This window comes from Corticium candelabrum, chromosome 17 (genome assembly GCF_963422355.1).
Source record: "Corticium candelabrum chromosome 17, ooCorCand1.1, whole genome shotgun sequence".
Classification (NCBI taxonomy): domain Eukaryota; kingdom Metazoa; phylum Porifera; class Homoscleromorpha; order Homosclerophorida; family Plakinidae; genus Corticium; species Corticium candelabrum.
The window spans coordinates 1,148,009-1,160,797 of NC_085101.1; the positions used below are offsets into that span (position 1 = coordinate 1,148,009).

The 12,789-nt window shown below is 42.8% G+C and overlaps 3 protein-coding genes across 5 annotated transcripts; 1 reads left to right on the top strand and 2 right to left on the bottom strand.

Annotated features, from left to right (window-relative positions):
- Positions 1 to 320: 320 nt before the first annotated feature.
- On the bottom strand, positions 321 to 1,880 carry LOC134193502 (52 kDa repressor of the inhibitor of the protein kinase-like). Its single transcript, XM_062662329.1, has 4 exons — positions 1,405 to 1,880; positions 1,051 to 1,324; positions 791 to 939; positions 321 to 735 (listed from the first exon to the last, which is right to left on the bottom strand). The coding sequence occupies exons 1-4, from the start codon at positions 1,878 to 1,880 to the stop codon at positions 321 to 323; spliced, it is 1,314 nt and encodes a 437-aa protein (XP_062518313.1).
- Positions 1,881 to 4,096: 2,216 nt separating this feature from the next.
- On the top strand, positions 4,097 to 10,932 carry LOC134192986 (basic salivary proline-rich protein 1-like). 3 transcript variants are annotated; one of them, XM_062661748.1, is made up of 7 exons: positions 4,097 to 4,243; positions 4,544 to 4,852; positions 4,912 to 5,079; positions 8,161 to 9,258; positions 9,312 to 9,419; positions 10,465 to 10,644; positions 10,707 to 10,932. In XM_062661748.1, exons 2-6 carry the CDS (start codon positions 4,666 to 4,668, stop codon positions 10,605 to 10,607), a joined length of 1,704 nt encoding a protein of 567 aa, XP_062517732.1. In that variant the 5' UTR covers positions 4,097 to 4,243; positions 4,544 to 4,665; the 3' UTR covers positions 10,608 to 10,644; positions 10,707 to 10,932. The 3 variants fall into 3 exon arrangements, with proteins under 3 accessions (XP_062517732.1, XP_062517733.1, XP_062517731.1); XM_062661749.1 differs by having other exon boundaries at positions 8,161 to 8,964; positions 9,025 to 9,258; positions 10,465 to 10,932; XM_062661747.1 differs by having other exon boundaries at positions 10,465 to 10,932.
- A 923-nt stretch (positions 10,933 to 11,855) lies between these two features.
- On the bottom strand, positions 11,856 to 12,784 carry LOC134193456 (10 kDa heat shock protein, mitochondrial-like). The gene is made up of 5 exons (XM_062662285.1): positions 12,689 to 12,784; positions 12,523 to 12,591; positions 12,368 to 12,460; positions 12,057 to 12,146; positions 11,856 to 12,000 (listed from the first exon to the last, which is right to left on the bottom strand). Exons 1-5 carry the CDS (start codon positions 12,689 to 12,691, stop codon positions 11,944 to 11,946), a joined length of 312 nt encoding a protein of 103 aa, XP_062518269.1. The 5' UTR covers positions 12,692 to 12,784; the 3' UTR covers positions 11,856 to 11,943.
- Between the last annotated feature and the right edge of the window lie 5 nt (positions 12,785 to 12,789).

Consider the following 12,789-nt stretch of genomic DNA (forward strand, 5'->3'; position numbering starts at 1 on the left):
GCTGCTCTGATAGTAAATAAAGTTCCTGCGTTCGGTGCAGCTGGTTGTACCAACGATGACGTGCTTCACGTCGTGACGGTGCCAGGGGCGCAGCCAGGAATGACCCAAAATATGGAAAGGGGGTTTCCGGATTTGATACGGCAATAGCCACGCCTGCAATGGGTGGATCGCCGGTGAATTTAGCTTTTCTTAATGATTTGTCCTCTAACTTAAATATTTAACAGTCACTAGCCAGTATTAGGTCGCGAGTGTGCGTACGCATAGACTCCAACAACGTTATACGTATTTGCACTATATGGAACTGGTCTGAAGATAATCTATTACTCTGAACCTTCTTTGTCACTAACTAAAGTATCCTGCAGAAGCTTTCTACGAGGATGTTGTCTGGAAACTATGTTAATAATTTCATCTAAATTCCGATCCATGCCATAGTCAACGTGCATGAGTGCCAACCCAGTCAGTCTCTCCTCAGCCATTGTTGTACGCAGGTATGTCTTAAGCCTCCGTAGAACGCTAATGATCCTCTCGCATTCACAGCTGGTGACTGGCAAGGTAGAGACAATTCTCAACAACTGGCAGATGTTTGGAAACATAGTCTCATTAGCATGGAAAAGAGACTTTGAAAGCAACGAAGGTCGCTCAGCTGAAAAGCTCTTCCACTTCCACTTCCATACGTGTAGCTCCTGCCGAAGTGTTGATGGGTTGGGGAGGTCGTCTGCGTAGAACTCTGGCAAGCTGGTGTGCAAGGTCCGTTGTGCTTTGCTCATGCTCTGGACTCATTAGGACAGACGGAACGAGCGACAGAGCCATCATCGCCTTCTTCTGAATTTCAGAGAAGCGACTATTAATATGTGCTATCATTTCATCCAGAAATGGAACTGTTAAATCACTTCTATAGTAATCTTCCGGGGTTAGGGTCGGCACATTACTTCTAAACGTCTGTCAAGCACAACGGTGTGGAATTGAAGGTAATGAAGCATTCATTATCTCCGCCAAAGCAACTGCAGTGGCGTACAATGTTTTGTGGAAAGTATTGATGTCTCCTCTTACTTCAAACAGAGCAGTCTTGACGCTATCAACTTCAACATAGGCGGAGCAGATGTCTTGGAATCTGCCTTGCAAGAAAACTGTCAAACCCTTCACAAAGCCAAAGCAGGCATGTGCTACTACTAATGCCATTATAAACTTGAACTGCGTTATTGAAGTCAGAAGAGTTGCAGCTTTAGTAGATGACTCTACATTCCAATCTTGACCAGTGCTGACAACTTCCAGTGTAGTGACTACCGAAGGCAATAGTTCCATAAAAACTTGGAAAGATTCCATTCTGGCAACCCAACGAGTTTTACATGTGTTAACCAGTTTTGTTCTTCGACCTTGATCTACATGTAGCTCTTTTATATGTACCTGAAGCTCTTGTTCTGGTTTGGAGACAAACTGAAGAAAAGGAATATCTGATCTAAAGTGCCTTGCATGTTGCGAATCCCCTGCACCTTGCAAGCAGCAACGATACATAGGTTGAGGATGTGAGCTGCACAGCGGACATAAATTGCTTTAGGACGATTGCGCTGAATGCGAGCAGGGGCTCCTTGATACTTTCCCGCCATATTCCCCGCTCCGTCATAACCTTGTCCACCTAGAATATTGACATCAAGGGAGTGATTTTCCAGCACACACAGTATATTCTGGGCAATTGCCTCGCCACTAACGCCAGAAGCACAATGCAAAAACTCCAAGACGTCTTCCTGAACAAGACCTGATTTATCAACAAACCGAATGATGAGTGCAAGCTGTTCCTTGTTGGCCGCATCAGCAGCCTCGTCTGCACATACTGCTAAGAACGTGGCATCTTTAACTACACGAACAATTTTTTCTGTATCCATTGGCCAGCAGCTGCAATTAAATCATTTTGGATAGTTGGAGAATGATATTGCGGATTTCTAGGTGCAGTTGCAAGATGCTCCCTGAGAATTTGATCACCAGCATCCATACCAAACCGAAGAAGTGCTTGCCCAGGATTGCACACATGCTTAGACTCCTCAACTGTTGCAAGCTTGTTCTCATGATGACCTCTTAGAGCAATGTTCTGCCTACCACAGAATACGACTGCTTTGAGAATACTTCTCAAAATGGCTCTGTTTCTCTGAATGACATCAAAAGCTTGAGTTTGCAACTGCTGCTCAACAGACGAATGTCCGTCCTCCATTTGGCCTATGTATGCTGCAGAATCCTCCATTGCTACTCTGTGAGCCGCCTGCACATAGTGTTCTTGAAGTGTTTGTTTCGCACGAGTAAAACATGTCATGGGAGTTGTTACCAACTGTCCAAGGGACGAGCGGCCTTTGGCAAAGAGAACACAGTTCACACAGAAGCCCCCATCGAAAATCCGAGAGTAGGCCAATCAGGGGTACTCTTTTAACCATGGATGCTGAAATGACCTGGTTTACAGTACTCTTTCTTGCTAGGAAACTTGAATTCGGAAGTTGGCCGGAAGGCGTAAGTGAGCAGCCAGTACTTCCTTTCATCAGTGAGTGAGCAAACCTAGTACGTACTGTACCTCCCTAGGTCAAGGTAATTGTTAGACTGGGAGCAGGGGTTGACTGCTCACTGCAAGTCGGTCGAGAAAGTACGGAAGATGACGCCGAAGACAAACGGAAACGACTGCCGAGGCCTGTTGCGACAAAGATTGATATGAGCTCTACTAGTTGATGAATTAAGTGCAGGTCAGCTAGCCCATAATGCATGCTTCACAACTGACCTGCAAATAACCTAGTAGCGCAAAATACAGGCAACAAACGAGTTACCTGTTGTTTCAGCTTCATCTTCTGTCTCTTGACGAAATCAAACGACGGTGACTCGTTTCTTCATTGTATTTTATTTTTCTAAAGACCTACAGTTTCGCGAATTGGAGAGGGGCTGACGCGATGCAGTAGACACACCCACCTTCTTGGGGGTTTCCGGGCAACGTCGAAACATGTCTGGCTACGCCCCTGGGTGCAAGGTCAGGCAATAGTAGATATCAAACTGAGATAAAAACACGTCCTATTCAGAGCCAAACAACAATTTAGGGGCCTGACAGGAAAGCATATGTTGTTCCTGTGCAAGTTGGGAGAATGTGCTCACCGCAAAGCTCGAACATGGATGACGTCAATCGTCTGCTAATCCGTCTACATCTCAAGCCTGTGCAGTTGTACTGCAAGACACTCAGGAGTTCAGCTAATTCTCGATCGCTAGACGTTTCGAGTAGTGCACTGACAATGTCGTAGCCAGAGGGGTGTCTAGGGTGCTCGAGCACCCTCTGTCTTGGATCACTGGTGGTCTATCCGCAAAGTTCAAAATTAGATCTATCGGTTATGTTGAACACTCTTCTGGTTCGCAATCCTGGCTACGCCACTGTGTAGCCAAGCTCTCTCCTACACGTGATCATGAGGACACGGCAAAATTAGTCAACACAGCACAGCACACACACCTCTGCTCATAGGGACCGCGCCGCTGGCGTGCTACTCGATGTGCAGTAAGGTCTGGCTACATGAGGCTACGCATGCGCGAGATAGGCATCGAAATTATTGTATCAGTTCCTACAGTCTACGCACTATAGACAGTGGGAAGACACGAAGTAATGGCTTTCGCATACCACTACTACCACCGACAATAAATTTACCTTTTGAACGACTGCAGCACAGTGCCACTGTAGTTGGTGTGTCTGTATCCGGGAGTCTCTTCAAGAGCCTCGCGAGTCCCAATCATGCTCAATTTGTTCGTGCGCCGATTGTGGTTTTATTCGCAACGTTTCTGTTGGCAGAACTAAAACCAAAAAAATTAATTGAGACTGTCAGGTGCTGTGGACTACCTTGAAGTGCATCGGACCGTTGCAGCTATTGACTGCCGATTACGGCGAATCTAGTCAATTTTTTAGGCGGAATTCAACGTTCTGGGAGACAAGCGTACATTTTATCTGTCTATGTAGTTTGCAAAGACATACTTAAAAAACAACTACTTCTTAGACAAAACTCTGGAAAAGCAATCTAAAAGTTTCCTAATCGCGCGAGGATATTCGGGAAACTCAAGGCTTTCAATTGCTCATGCGCACGCGTACTTTCTATTCACTTCAGGACGGTATTTCCGACTCATACCTCGTCGATAACAGCGACCCACGTCTTAGTTTACAAATTTAGACGACTCTTTTGACTGCTGAGCGTCAACTACCAACCGAGCGTTCAAGACAGCTCCTACCCAACCTGGCAAGGTCTGTATTCACAAGCCGTTTGCTCGCTGGTAATCTCAGTCGCTCTAGTGTTCAGTAGGCATCAGTTCGCACACCAGACGCATTATAAGACCGTTTACAGTTGTGTTAAATTATGGGAGCCCCTAGACTCATTCATGTCACACACATGCATGTTTGTGCCATCAACATATCAAAGAGGCAGGCTTGCTTAGTCGGTGTAAGTAGATAACAGACGCATAGAACTGTTGGGCGGGAAGACAACAGACAAGTGTGTGTATAATAGAGCAGGAAGTGGAACCTCGTCATTTACTGTGCTCGCAGGTCGAGAGTTTCAAGCGTGAAACGTACGTTCTAGCGTTTTTACAGCCGTCGACTCTGCATGCGTTTGCTACAACAAGCGGAGGTACATCTCGTAACGCCGGTAGTTCAGTGATTCAACACGCATGCCTCCACCGCCGCCGCCCCCTCCGGGGCCCCCTCCTCCACCGACGTTTAGTCAAGCGAATACAGTACCACCTCAGCTAAGTAAGAAAGAGGGAAAGTCAAGAGGTGCGCTGCTGGACCAGATTCACAAAGGAGCGAGGTTGAAAAAGGCGGTGACTGTAGACAAGAGTGGACCATTACTTGAAAGTGAGTTACACTGTGTAGGAACCAGTATTGTTAGATTGTAGAATTGGCGTTTGGAGTAGAGCCAAAGTCGAGCGTTGGAGGAGGCACTATGGGTTCTGGTGGCGGAGCAAGTGTTGGAAGTGGCAGTGGAATGGGAGGTGGTGGAGGAAGTCTGGGAGGTCTGTTTGCTGGAGGAATGCCGAAACTCAAATCTGCAAGGGACAGAGACAATTCGCGACCGTCAGGAGGTACGTTGTAGGCATTGTGTGAGTAAATGTTTGTAATAATTAAATTAAACGTCAGGCAAGAGTTAGATTCTTCTACAATGTTATTTCATTGAAGAATGTCAACATTGTACAATAGTGTCTCATTGTAGATTACAGAAATAGAGGTGATCATAATATGAGGCTATGTGACTGTAGCTAGTAGCCTTAGGGGATTCTGCAAGTATGGTTTTATTATGTCAGTTATTGTCAGTGCTAAATAATGTCTGAATGTTGTATTATCTAGAAGGTATGAAGTGCTGCTTTTGCCTTATTTGTAACTTTTGATGTTACTAGGTATGTAAGGATGTTGTTCTTGAATGAGGCTAGGTATCATGTATAACTAATATGCTATAATACTTTATATGGTACCGTAAATGATATTATATTCGATCAGTATAGCGATATTTGGTAGACAACAGTAGTAAGTAGTAATTTTTTTTGTTCACATGGTAGTTTGTTTGAGCTAAGTGTAATTACGTGTTGCCAGCGATAATTACGATAGTCTTTATGATTGATTACTTTTATCCAATCGTAGACGACTCTCTTATGGTACATTACAGATGTTGTGAACATCGTGTATTAAGGGCATAGGTATTAGACTTGTGAATTCAGAAATTTGAGGCGGAAAGGAAGGTTTGCGTGTTTTTTGTTGTCATATTATGGTTGCAGTTAGCCTGTATCTTTTAATAATGAAACTCCCTGTCATTGACAATGTTTGTATCGCGTGAAACAGCTTGCAGATTAGAGTTTGCAACTGCAGAGAATATGAGAAATTTGAAGTTTAGCAAGAAAGAAATCCAACAAGAAAATAAATTAGTTAATCTCCATTGACCAACAAGATCGGTGTCGGAAGAGACTATTACCTGATCAGAATAAAAAAGGTAGTAACTCTACATGGCACTGTAAGCAACACATTATATACTGACATACTGCATTAGCCAAGAAGTGTATGGAATCAACAATGTTAGTTTCTAGAGGCAGGAAGCTGTTGTCCGTATAGATTTTGGTGATTAAATAATTTTAATGATCAATTACTGTACTAGCAGAGTTGAAATTAGGTGTAGAAGGTTATAGGATATTTGTTGTGTAATCAATGCATTGCTGTGACACTTTAGTTGGAAGCTTGTCTTTTGTGAGATAGACGCAGCCAGGAAATCTGGTTGTTTCCTTTGGTTTTGCTTTTTCAGATAGAGTGATAAAAAGGAAGTCCATTGCCGTAGATATTGTGACAGCTTATGCAATCACTTCTGTACTAATATGATGGCATACGGAAATATTGGTTTGACCCTTGAGCTTGTCGTCTTCTGTTTTATTGGGATCAGGACAGCTCAGGTATTGAATATTGAGGTACAGAGATTTCTGTTGAATTAGCAGCACATGCATAGGTGTAAGTAGCCTTAAAATTTTGCCAAGTTGTTTTATTGATATCAACATGAAGACTGATGTAGTCACGTGACCAGAGCAGCTGAGATGTCGGCAACAAACACTAACAGACTATAGAACAACTTATCAAGTCTACCGTTACATGTACTATTAAATCATTTGAGAGTGTTCAATATGTTGATATTTTAGATCTCTAGGTAAGAACATGCAATAGAGCTAGACCACATAACCATTTGTTTGCTATCTAATTTTTTGAACTGTTACGCCTACTTTTTTGATTGAGACAGTTGCCTTGGTTGCCTCTTCCTAGTTACGCCACTGACATGTCGTGTACCATCTGGAATAGAGTAGTGGAGGATGCTTACAGTGGCATAAAGAATGTAATATTTGCTTTGTAGTGTGTAGCATTATTGAGCAAAGTACTGGTAATATATGACCTATGAGAAGTGGATTACAGTAGGATGCTACTTACTGGCATGTGTTGGTTACAGACTATCTCAGGTTTTTTGGTATTTCATATTGTGACATAGTCATTATGGGGCTATTATGTGGTGGATGGAAATGGCCAAACACTACCACCAGCTGAGGCTACACAAACAATAACAGAGAGCAAGTTTCTCACATGATTTGCAATTAGCTGTAGTAGTTCTCTCAAGCATTTCAGAAGACACGCCCATTACCAGGATGTACTGTGTGCCTTTGGATATGAAGACCTTTACAATAAGATTTATAACTGTGTATTAATTAATTATTGAAGCCTTTCAGGTCAACACTGAAGAGGCTGCAGTTATTACATGTCTTCTGTGTTTGTTTGCATATGTGCACACTAACGCCATCTGCTTGCTGTATATGTACATCGTAACATGTACATACAATGTGCAGTACTTCACATCTACCCTGGGTAGAACACATGGGAAAAGGCTTGGTCATGTGGCCAGGGTTGCTCAGCATTGTGCAGCACCACCACGCTACCACACTTTAAATTAACCCTGGATTTTATTCATGTTTACACTTAGTGCCAGCTAACGGTTCTTGTGATAAAATTAAAGTTTTGAAGTTGAGTCTTGCGTTAGCAATTATTAGGTAAAGGTTATAGTCAAACATTCCAGGTGATTTGTGAAACATTTAATAGGAAAAAGAGAAAGAGAAGAAGATAAGAGAAGGCACTATATACTGTTATAGAAAGCTTGCTGCAGTTAATATCAACTGATCATTTATTTTTTTTATAGAAATTAATAATATGTATATTAACTTAATTGTTGTTATAAAATAGGTGTTGTTCTTGACTTTCTTGTGGGAAGTCCTACACTTAGCAAAGTAGTCGTAAGGCTAGAAAGATTTGGACACAATCTTTCTGACTGTCAAGCAAGCGATAACAGTCTAGGAATAAACATTAAAATCACCAGATTGTGGGTAATATAGTATTTTTTGTTGCAGCAGTCTGGTAGTCATATGTAGTACTTAATTAATCAGTACAAGAACTGATCTTCATTAGTTGTGTGACATATGTTGACAGCAGTAGTTGTGAGTGTAGGGTAAGGTAAAGTAGTTTCAGTCATTGAAATGTTCATGGATCTGTGTTGTTAAGGGATCTGCTTAGTGCATGAGGTCCTTTGTTGGACTTATGTTTTGATATTGTGAATTGTGTTTCTGATTTTATTGGGTTATGGTTCATTTTAGGGCATAAAGCGTTTCATCCTCCTTCGGCTACTAATGGACCAACACCAGTTTCATCAAGTTCTCGTGGTCCGCCATCATTTGGAAGGCCTCCATCTAATCCTATTCATGAACTTCAGCCAAGGCAAGTAAACAATGCTCCTCCTGCTCCAAGAAGTAGTGGCCCTATGCCTCCACCGTTGGGAGGGAGTAATGTACCTCCTCCACCGGCGAGATCTAACCCAGCACCTCCTACGCCTGGAAGATCTAACCCTCCACCGATGAGGTCTAATCCTCCTCCTCCTCCTCCGGGGAGGACAAATGCATCGGCTGCACCACAAGGACGATTACCATCTTTACCGTCAACTCCAAGTAGGTCTGGAGCTCCACCTCCTCCACCAGGTCGCTCACAACCTCCTCCACCAGGTCGCTCACAACCTCCTCCACCAGGTCGCTCACAACCTCCTCCTCCACCTCCAACCAGGAATAGCTCTGCTCCATCTCCACCTAGAGAAAATGCGGGACATCCGCCACCCCCACCTCCTGGTCGAGCGCAACCTCCTCCTCCACCGCCTGCTTTTACTGGTCAAATGGCACCACACAGTCACTCACAACATCCACCTCCACCACCACCTGGCAGATCACAGCCGCCTCCACCACCGCCGGGAAGATCTCAACCTCCACCACCACCAGGGAGATCACAACCACCTCCGCCTCCATCAGGCAGGTCACAGCCTCCTCCACCTCCACATGGAAGATCACACCCTCCACCTCCACCTCCGGGTAGATTGCATTCGCGATCTACAGATGAAAATGGTGTAGATGATGGTATTAACGGTATGTCTACTGACTCACATAGATCATCAGGCAACCCTTCTTTTCCTCCAGGACGAACCAGTGTGTTGGGACCTCCACCACCGCCTGTTAGAGCTAACAGCACTGGAGGAGGAAGGGGAGCTCCACCACCTCCACCTAATAGATCTTCGCAACCTCCACCACCTCCAACTAGAGCAAGTGGACCTCCATCAATGGCTGCTCCACCACCGCCGCCTCCAACTAGACAGTCTGCTCCTCCTGCTCCTCATAGATTATCAGGAGTTCCTAGCGGACGAAGACCACAAGGTTTTAACAAAGTGTTTGTGTGGGAATGAATAAGCTAGTTGTTGGTTGTGTAGATGGAGAAGATTTTGAATCTCGCTTCACATTTTCCGATGACCTTCCTCCTCCTGATAGATGGGAGGCTGGACCCAAAACGTATCCTAGCAAAGCAAGAAGTGCCAAAGGTAAGATTCTTTTCTTAAACTCTTTAAATATGATATTGGCGAACAAAGAATTGTTGAAGAGAAGCTGGACACAGTCAGCATTGTGTAGATAGATGGTATGATAGACAGGCAATGAACCGACATATTGTCTGACAGTTAGGTGACTATCTAAGAGGTTGGACATCAGTGCAGTTGATGAGAAGCAACTCAGTTGGGTTTTAGGTATTAACGTAAACGGTTGTCACGTGAAACTGTTAGATTAAAAGTGAAGATGACAGAACAGACACTCAATATGCAGGGAAATGTGTGACATTACACCATTTGAGCTAGCCAAGAAGTCATTACTATTTCATGACACCTCAGCACTGAAAAAAGGTGACAAGCATGGAGCATGTTATGGGAAATTGCTTTGTATTGCTTGGCTGATTTGATGTGGTTCATGTATATATAGTGTTTGTTACTGCACAGTAGATTAGGAACCAATTATGTAATCAGCCAGTGATGCATTTGATGAAGTATTTGTGAAGTACACGGACCTTGCTAATTGTAATGGTACACTGTACCAGTGTTGTAGCATTAGAAATAAGGTCATTATGGAAATTCATACTCACAACAACTTAACACAATACCCAGATTTTTGATTACTTATTGGGACTTTGTAGCATTTTGACTGGATTAAGTATATTAACTGTAACTTAGTAGAGAGTAGTACGAGGGTAATAGGTAAGCAGCAGGCTGTTAGAGAGGACTATCAAGCTAGTATGTAGAGGGCTGTGGGTGTTTACCAGGCTTTGACCAGAACGTTGTTAGGTATACATGGTCTGCCTCTCCTCGTAGGTTTAGACAGTCACATAAGTCTTTGTAGGTTGTATGGTCCACAAGGTTAGACGGTTGTTATGATAGTCACTAAATTATGAATTAGGTCATTCTCCTAGTAGTCACATAGTGAGCAGTGTTTTGATGTTTGTCGACTTCCTAACATAAATCAGGTCTGACCACACTGTACGACTGCTGTGACTTGTTAGCCCGTTATCTGTACTGTACTTATGCTTGTTGTTGATAATAGCTAACCGAGGTAGAAGTCCTCATGCTGCGCCTAGTGTTCCTGCACCGGCACCACCTTCCATGGGTGGAAGAGGAGCACCTCCACTGCCACCAACATCGGCAGGAGGAAGAGGCCCACCTCCACCTCCACCTCCACCTCGATAAACCTACACAGACACTGTGTGATGATGAATAACGATGTGTAAAGTAGACTTTCTGTTTGGATAGGTATGTACTGTGGGTAACTTGACTTATTTGTATCAGGTTTAGTGGTGGTGATTGATGCGGTGTCATACCTAAAAGATGGGCTTATTGCTCAATATAAATTGGCATGTTATGAGTGGCTTGAATCATAGTAGCTCTTATGTGATGAATTTTTGATGTAACCTGTAACCATTGCCAACATAGGCAGTTTTGGGACATGACTGGTATTGTGTAGTTTGTTCATATTGATGGTATGTAAATGTATCATAACAACCATATGACGATACTGTCATGTGCCTACTTGTGAGCTGGATGCTCACTTTTCATTGCTAAGGATGAATTACTTTTGAGTACCGTTTCAGGCAATGTCACGCCAGCTCATACATAACACGCCAGTCCTAGCGTTATTGACACTGTGCGAACAGAGTATATTGCTCAGTTTTGCTAAATAATGGCATGTAATGTTCCATTCATGTGATGAAGGTATTGAAAAAAGCTTTGCCACCCTCTGTGATTACATAATTAATTAAATTCAAAAGGTTTTTGCTTATTGTTAATACTGAATCTGACTTTCCATTGCTTTGGAAGGAACATTAGACATTCCTTAGTGCTGTGAAGAGTAGTTTGATTGCAGGCATCTATTAATATTTGTGGCTTTTCTTTCGGCAGGAGTAACAGACTCTACTTTGAAAGCATATATCAATTTTAAAAGTAAACTTTTGTCTGTGGTTGTAACGTGCAGCATGTGTCTATCCAGTGTACCAGTGACATCTTGAGGTGATAATGGGCATACATGATGGACTCAATAGTCAATGCTGCTTCGCTATAAACGCTAAGGCCAACTGTCGGTAGTACTACTGTACCTATATAGACACCTCAGTTGTACCACCCATGATGTAAAGGCATGAACTGTTGAACTGATTGTAAAAGTGTGAAATTTAAAAGCAAGTGCAAGTAACATCTTAGAGATGTCCAAATCAGGGACAGGACTTACTCAACAGGGGCAAACTAGATGACCTCGGGAAAGGTTTACTTACCATGGCAGAAGGGACTAAAGCAAGAAAGGTGTGATGACCAACTACTTGATAGAAAATAGAATAAATCGTTAAAACATGTGAATATTGTTTTGTGACCATATAATGTCCGTATCCCTTCAGATGTTGCCAATTTAATGCCCTTATATATCTCACATGATGAAGATTGGAATCATTTACAACAAAACAAGAGCCATCATGTTCAAGAGATTGACAGTCTAACTATAACTACTTCAGGAAGAAATGGCCATAACCTCAATGAGTCAACTGTCTGGCTTGAACTTTCCTAAGAATTCGCTCTCCTTGTATATGAAGTACTCCTACATACAAACACAATCAACATCGTCTGGTAACAGTTTTTTACTCTACAACCTACCTGCTCATCAAGGTCTATCTTAGTGCCTCCCCATTCTGGAAGAAGAACGGTTTCACCAACTGCAACACTCATTGGTTGTATCGTTCCATTCTAAAGCAACATAACTGTGACATAAAGGGGACATTTCTCTAAATAAATTTGTTTTAATTAATAAACTAATTTTAATTTAATTAGCTAATATGGCAAATTATTTATATTTAACTATATTAATATTAATACATAAATTACTGACATTGCGGTATATATTACTAGTACTTACTCTCTAGTAAATTAAGTACTATTGTATTACTGCAAAATATATTACTGCATACGTCATTTCTGGCTCCTTCTCCTACAGCAACAACGACGCCCTGTGGAACTTTGGCTTGAGAGGATTCTGGGATTAGTAGACCTCCTTTGGACGTCTGCACAGGACGTCATATGACCGCGACACAGTACACAGAATTCCATGGACAAAACAACTCACCGTCAACGGAGTAAATTTTTCGACAAGCACTCGATCGAATAAAGGAATGAATCTCTTCAACACTCCTGCCTGCAAAGTGAATAGTACAAATTTAATGTCGGACACGTGTCCGACATAAGAATCCTCCACCTACGCAGTTGATGCTGTACAACTGCGAATTTCTTACCATTTCTCAGTCGCAAGAACTCGGACTACAAGCTGTCGATATATGATGCAACGAAGTTTCTAGAATGTCCACGTGGGTGCTGCACGTGTGCGCGAGACTGT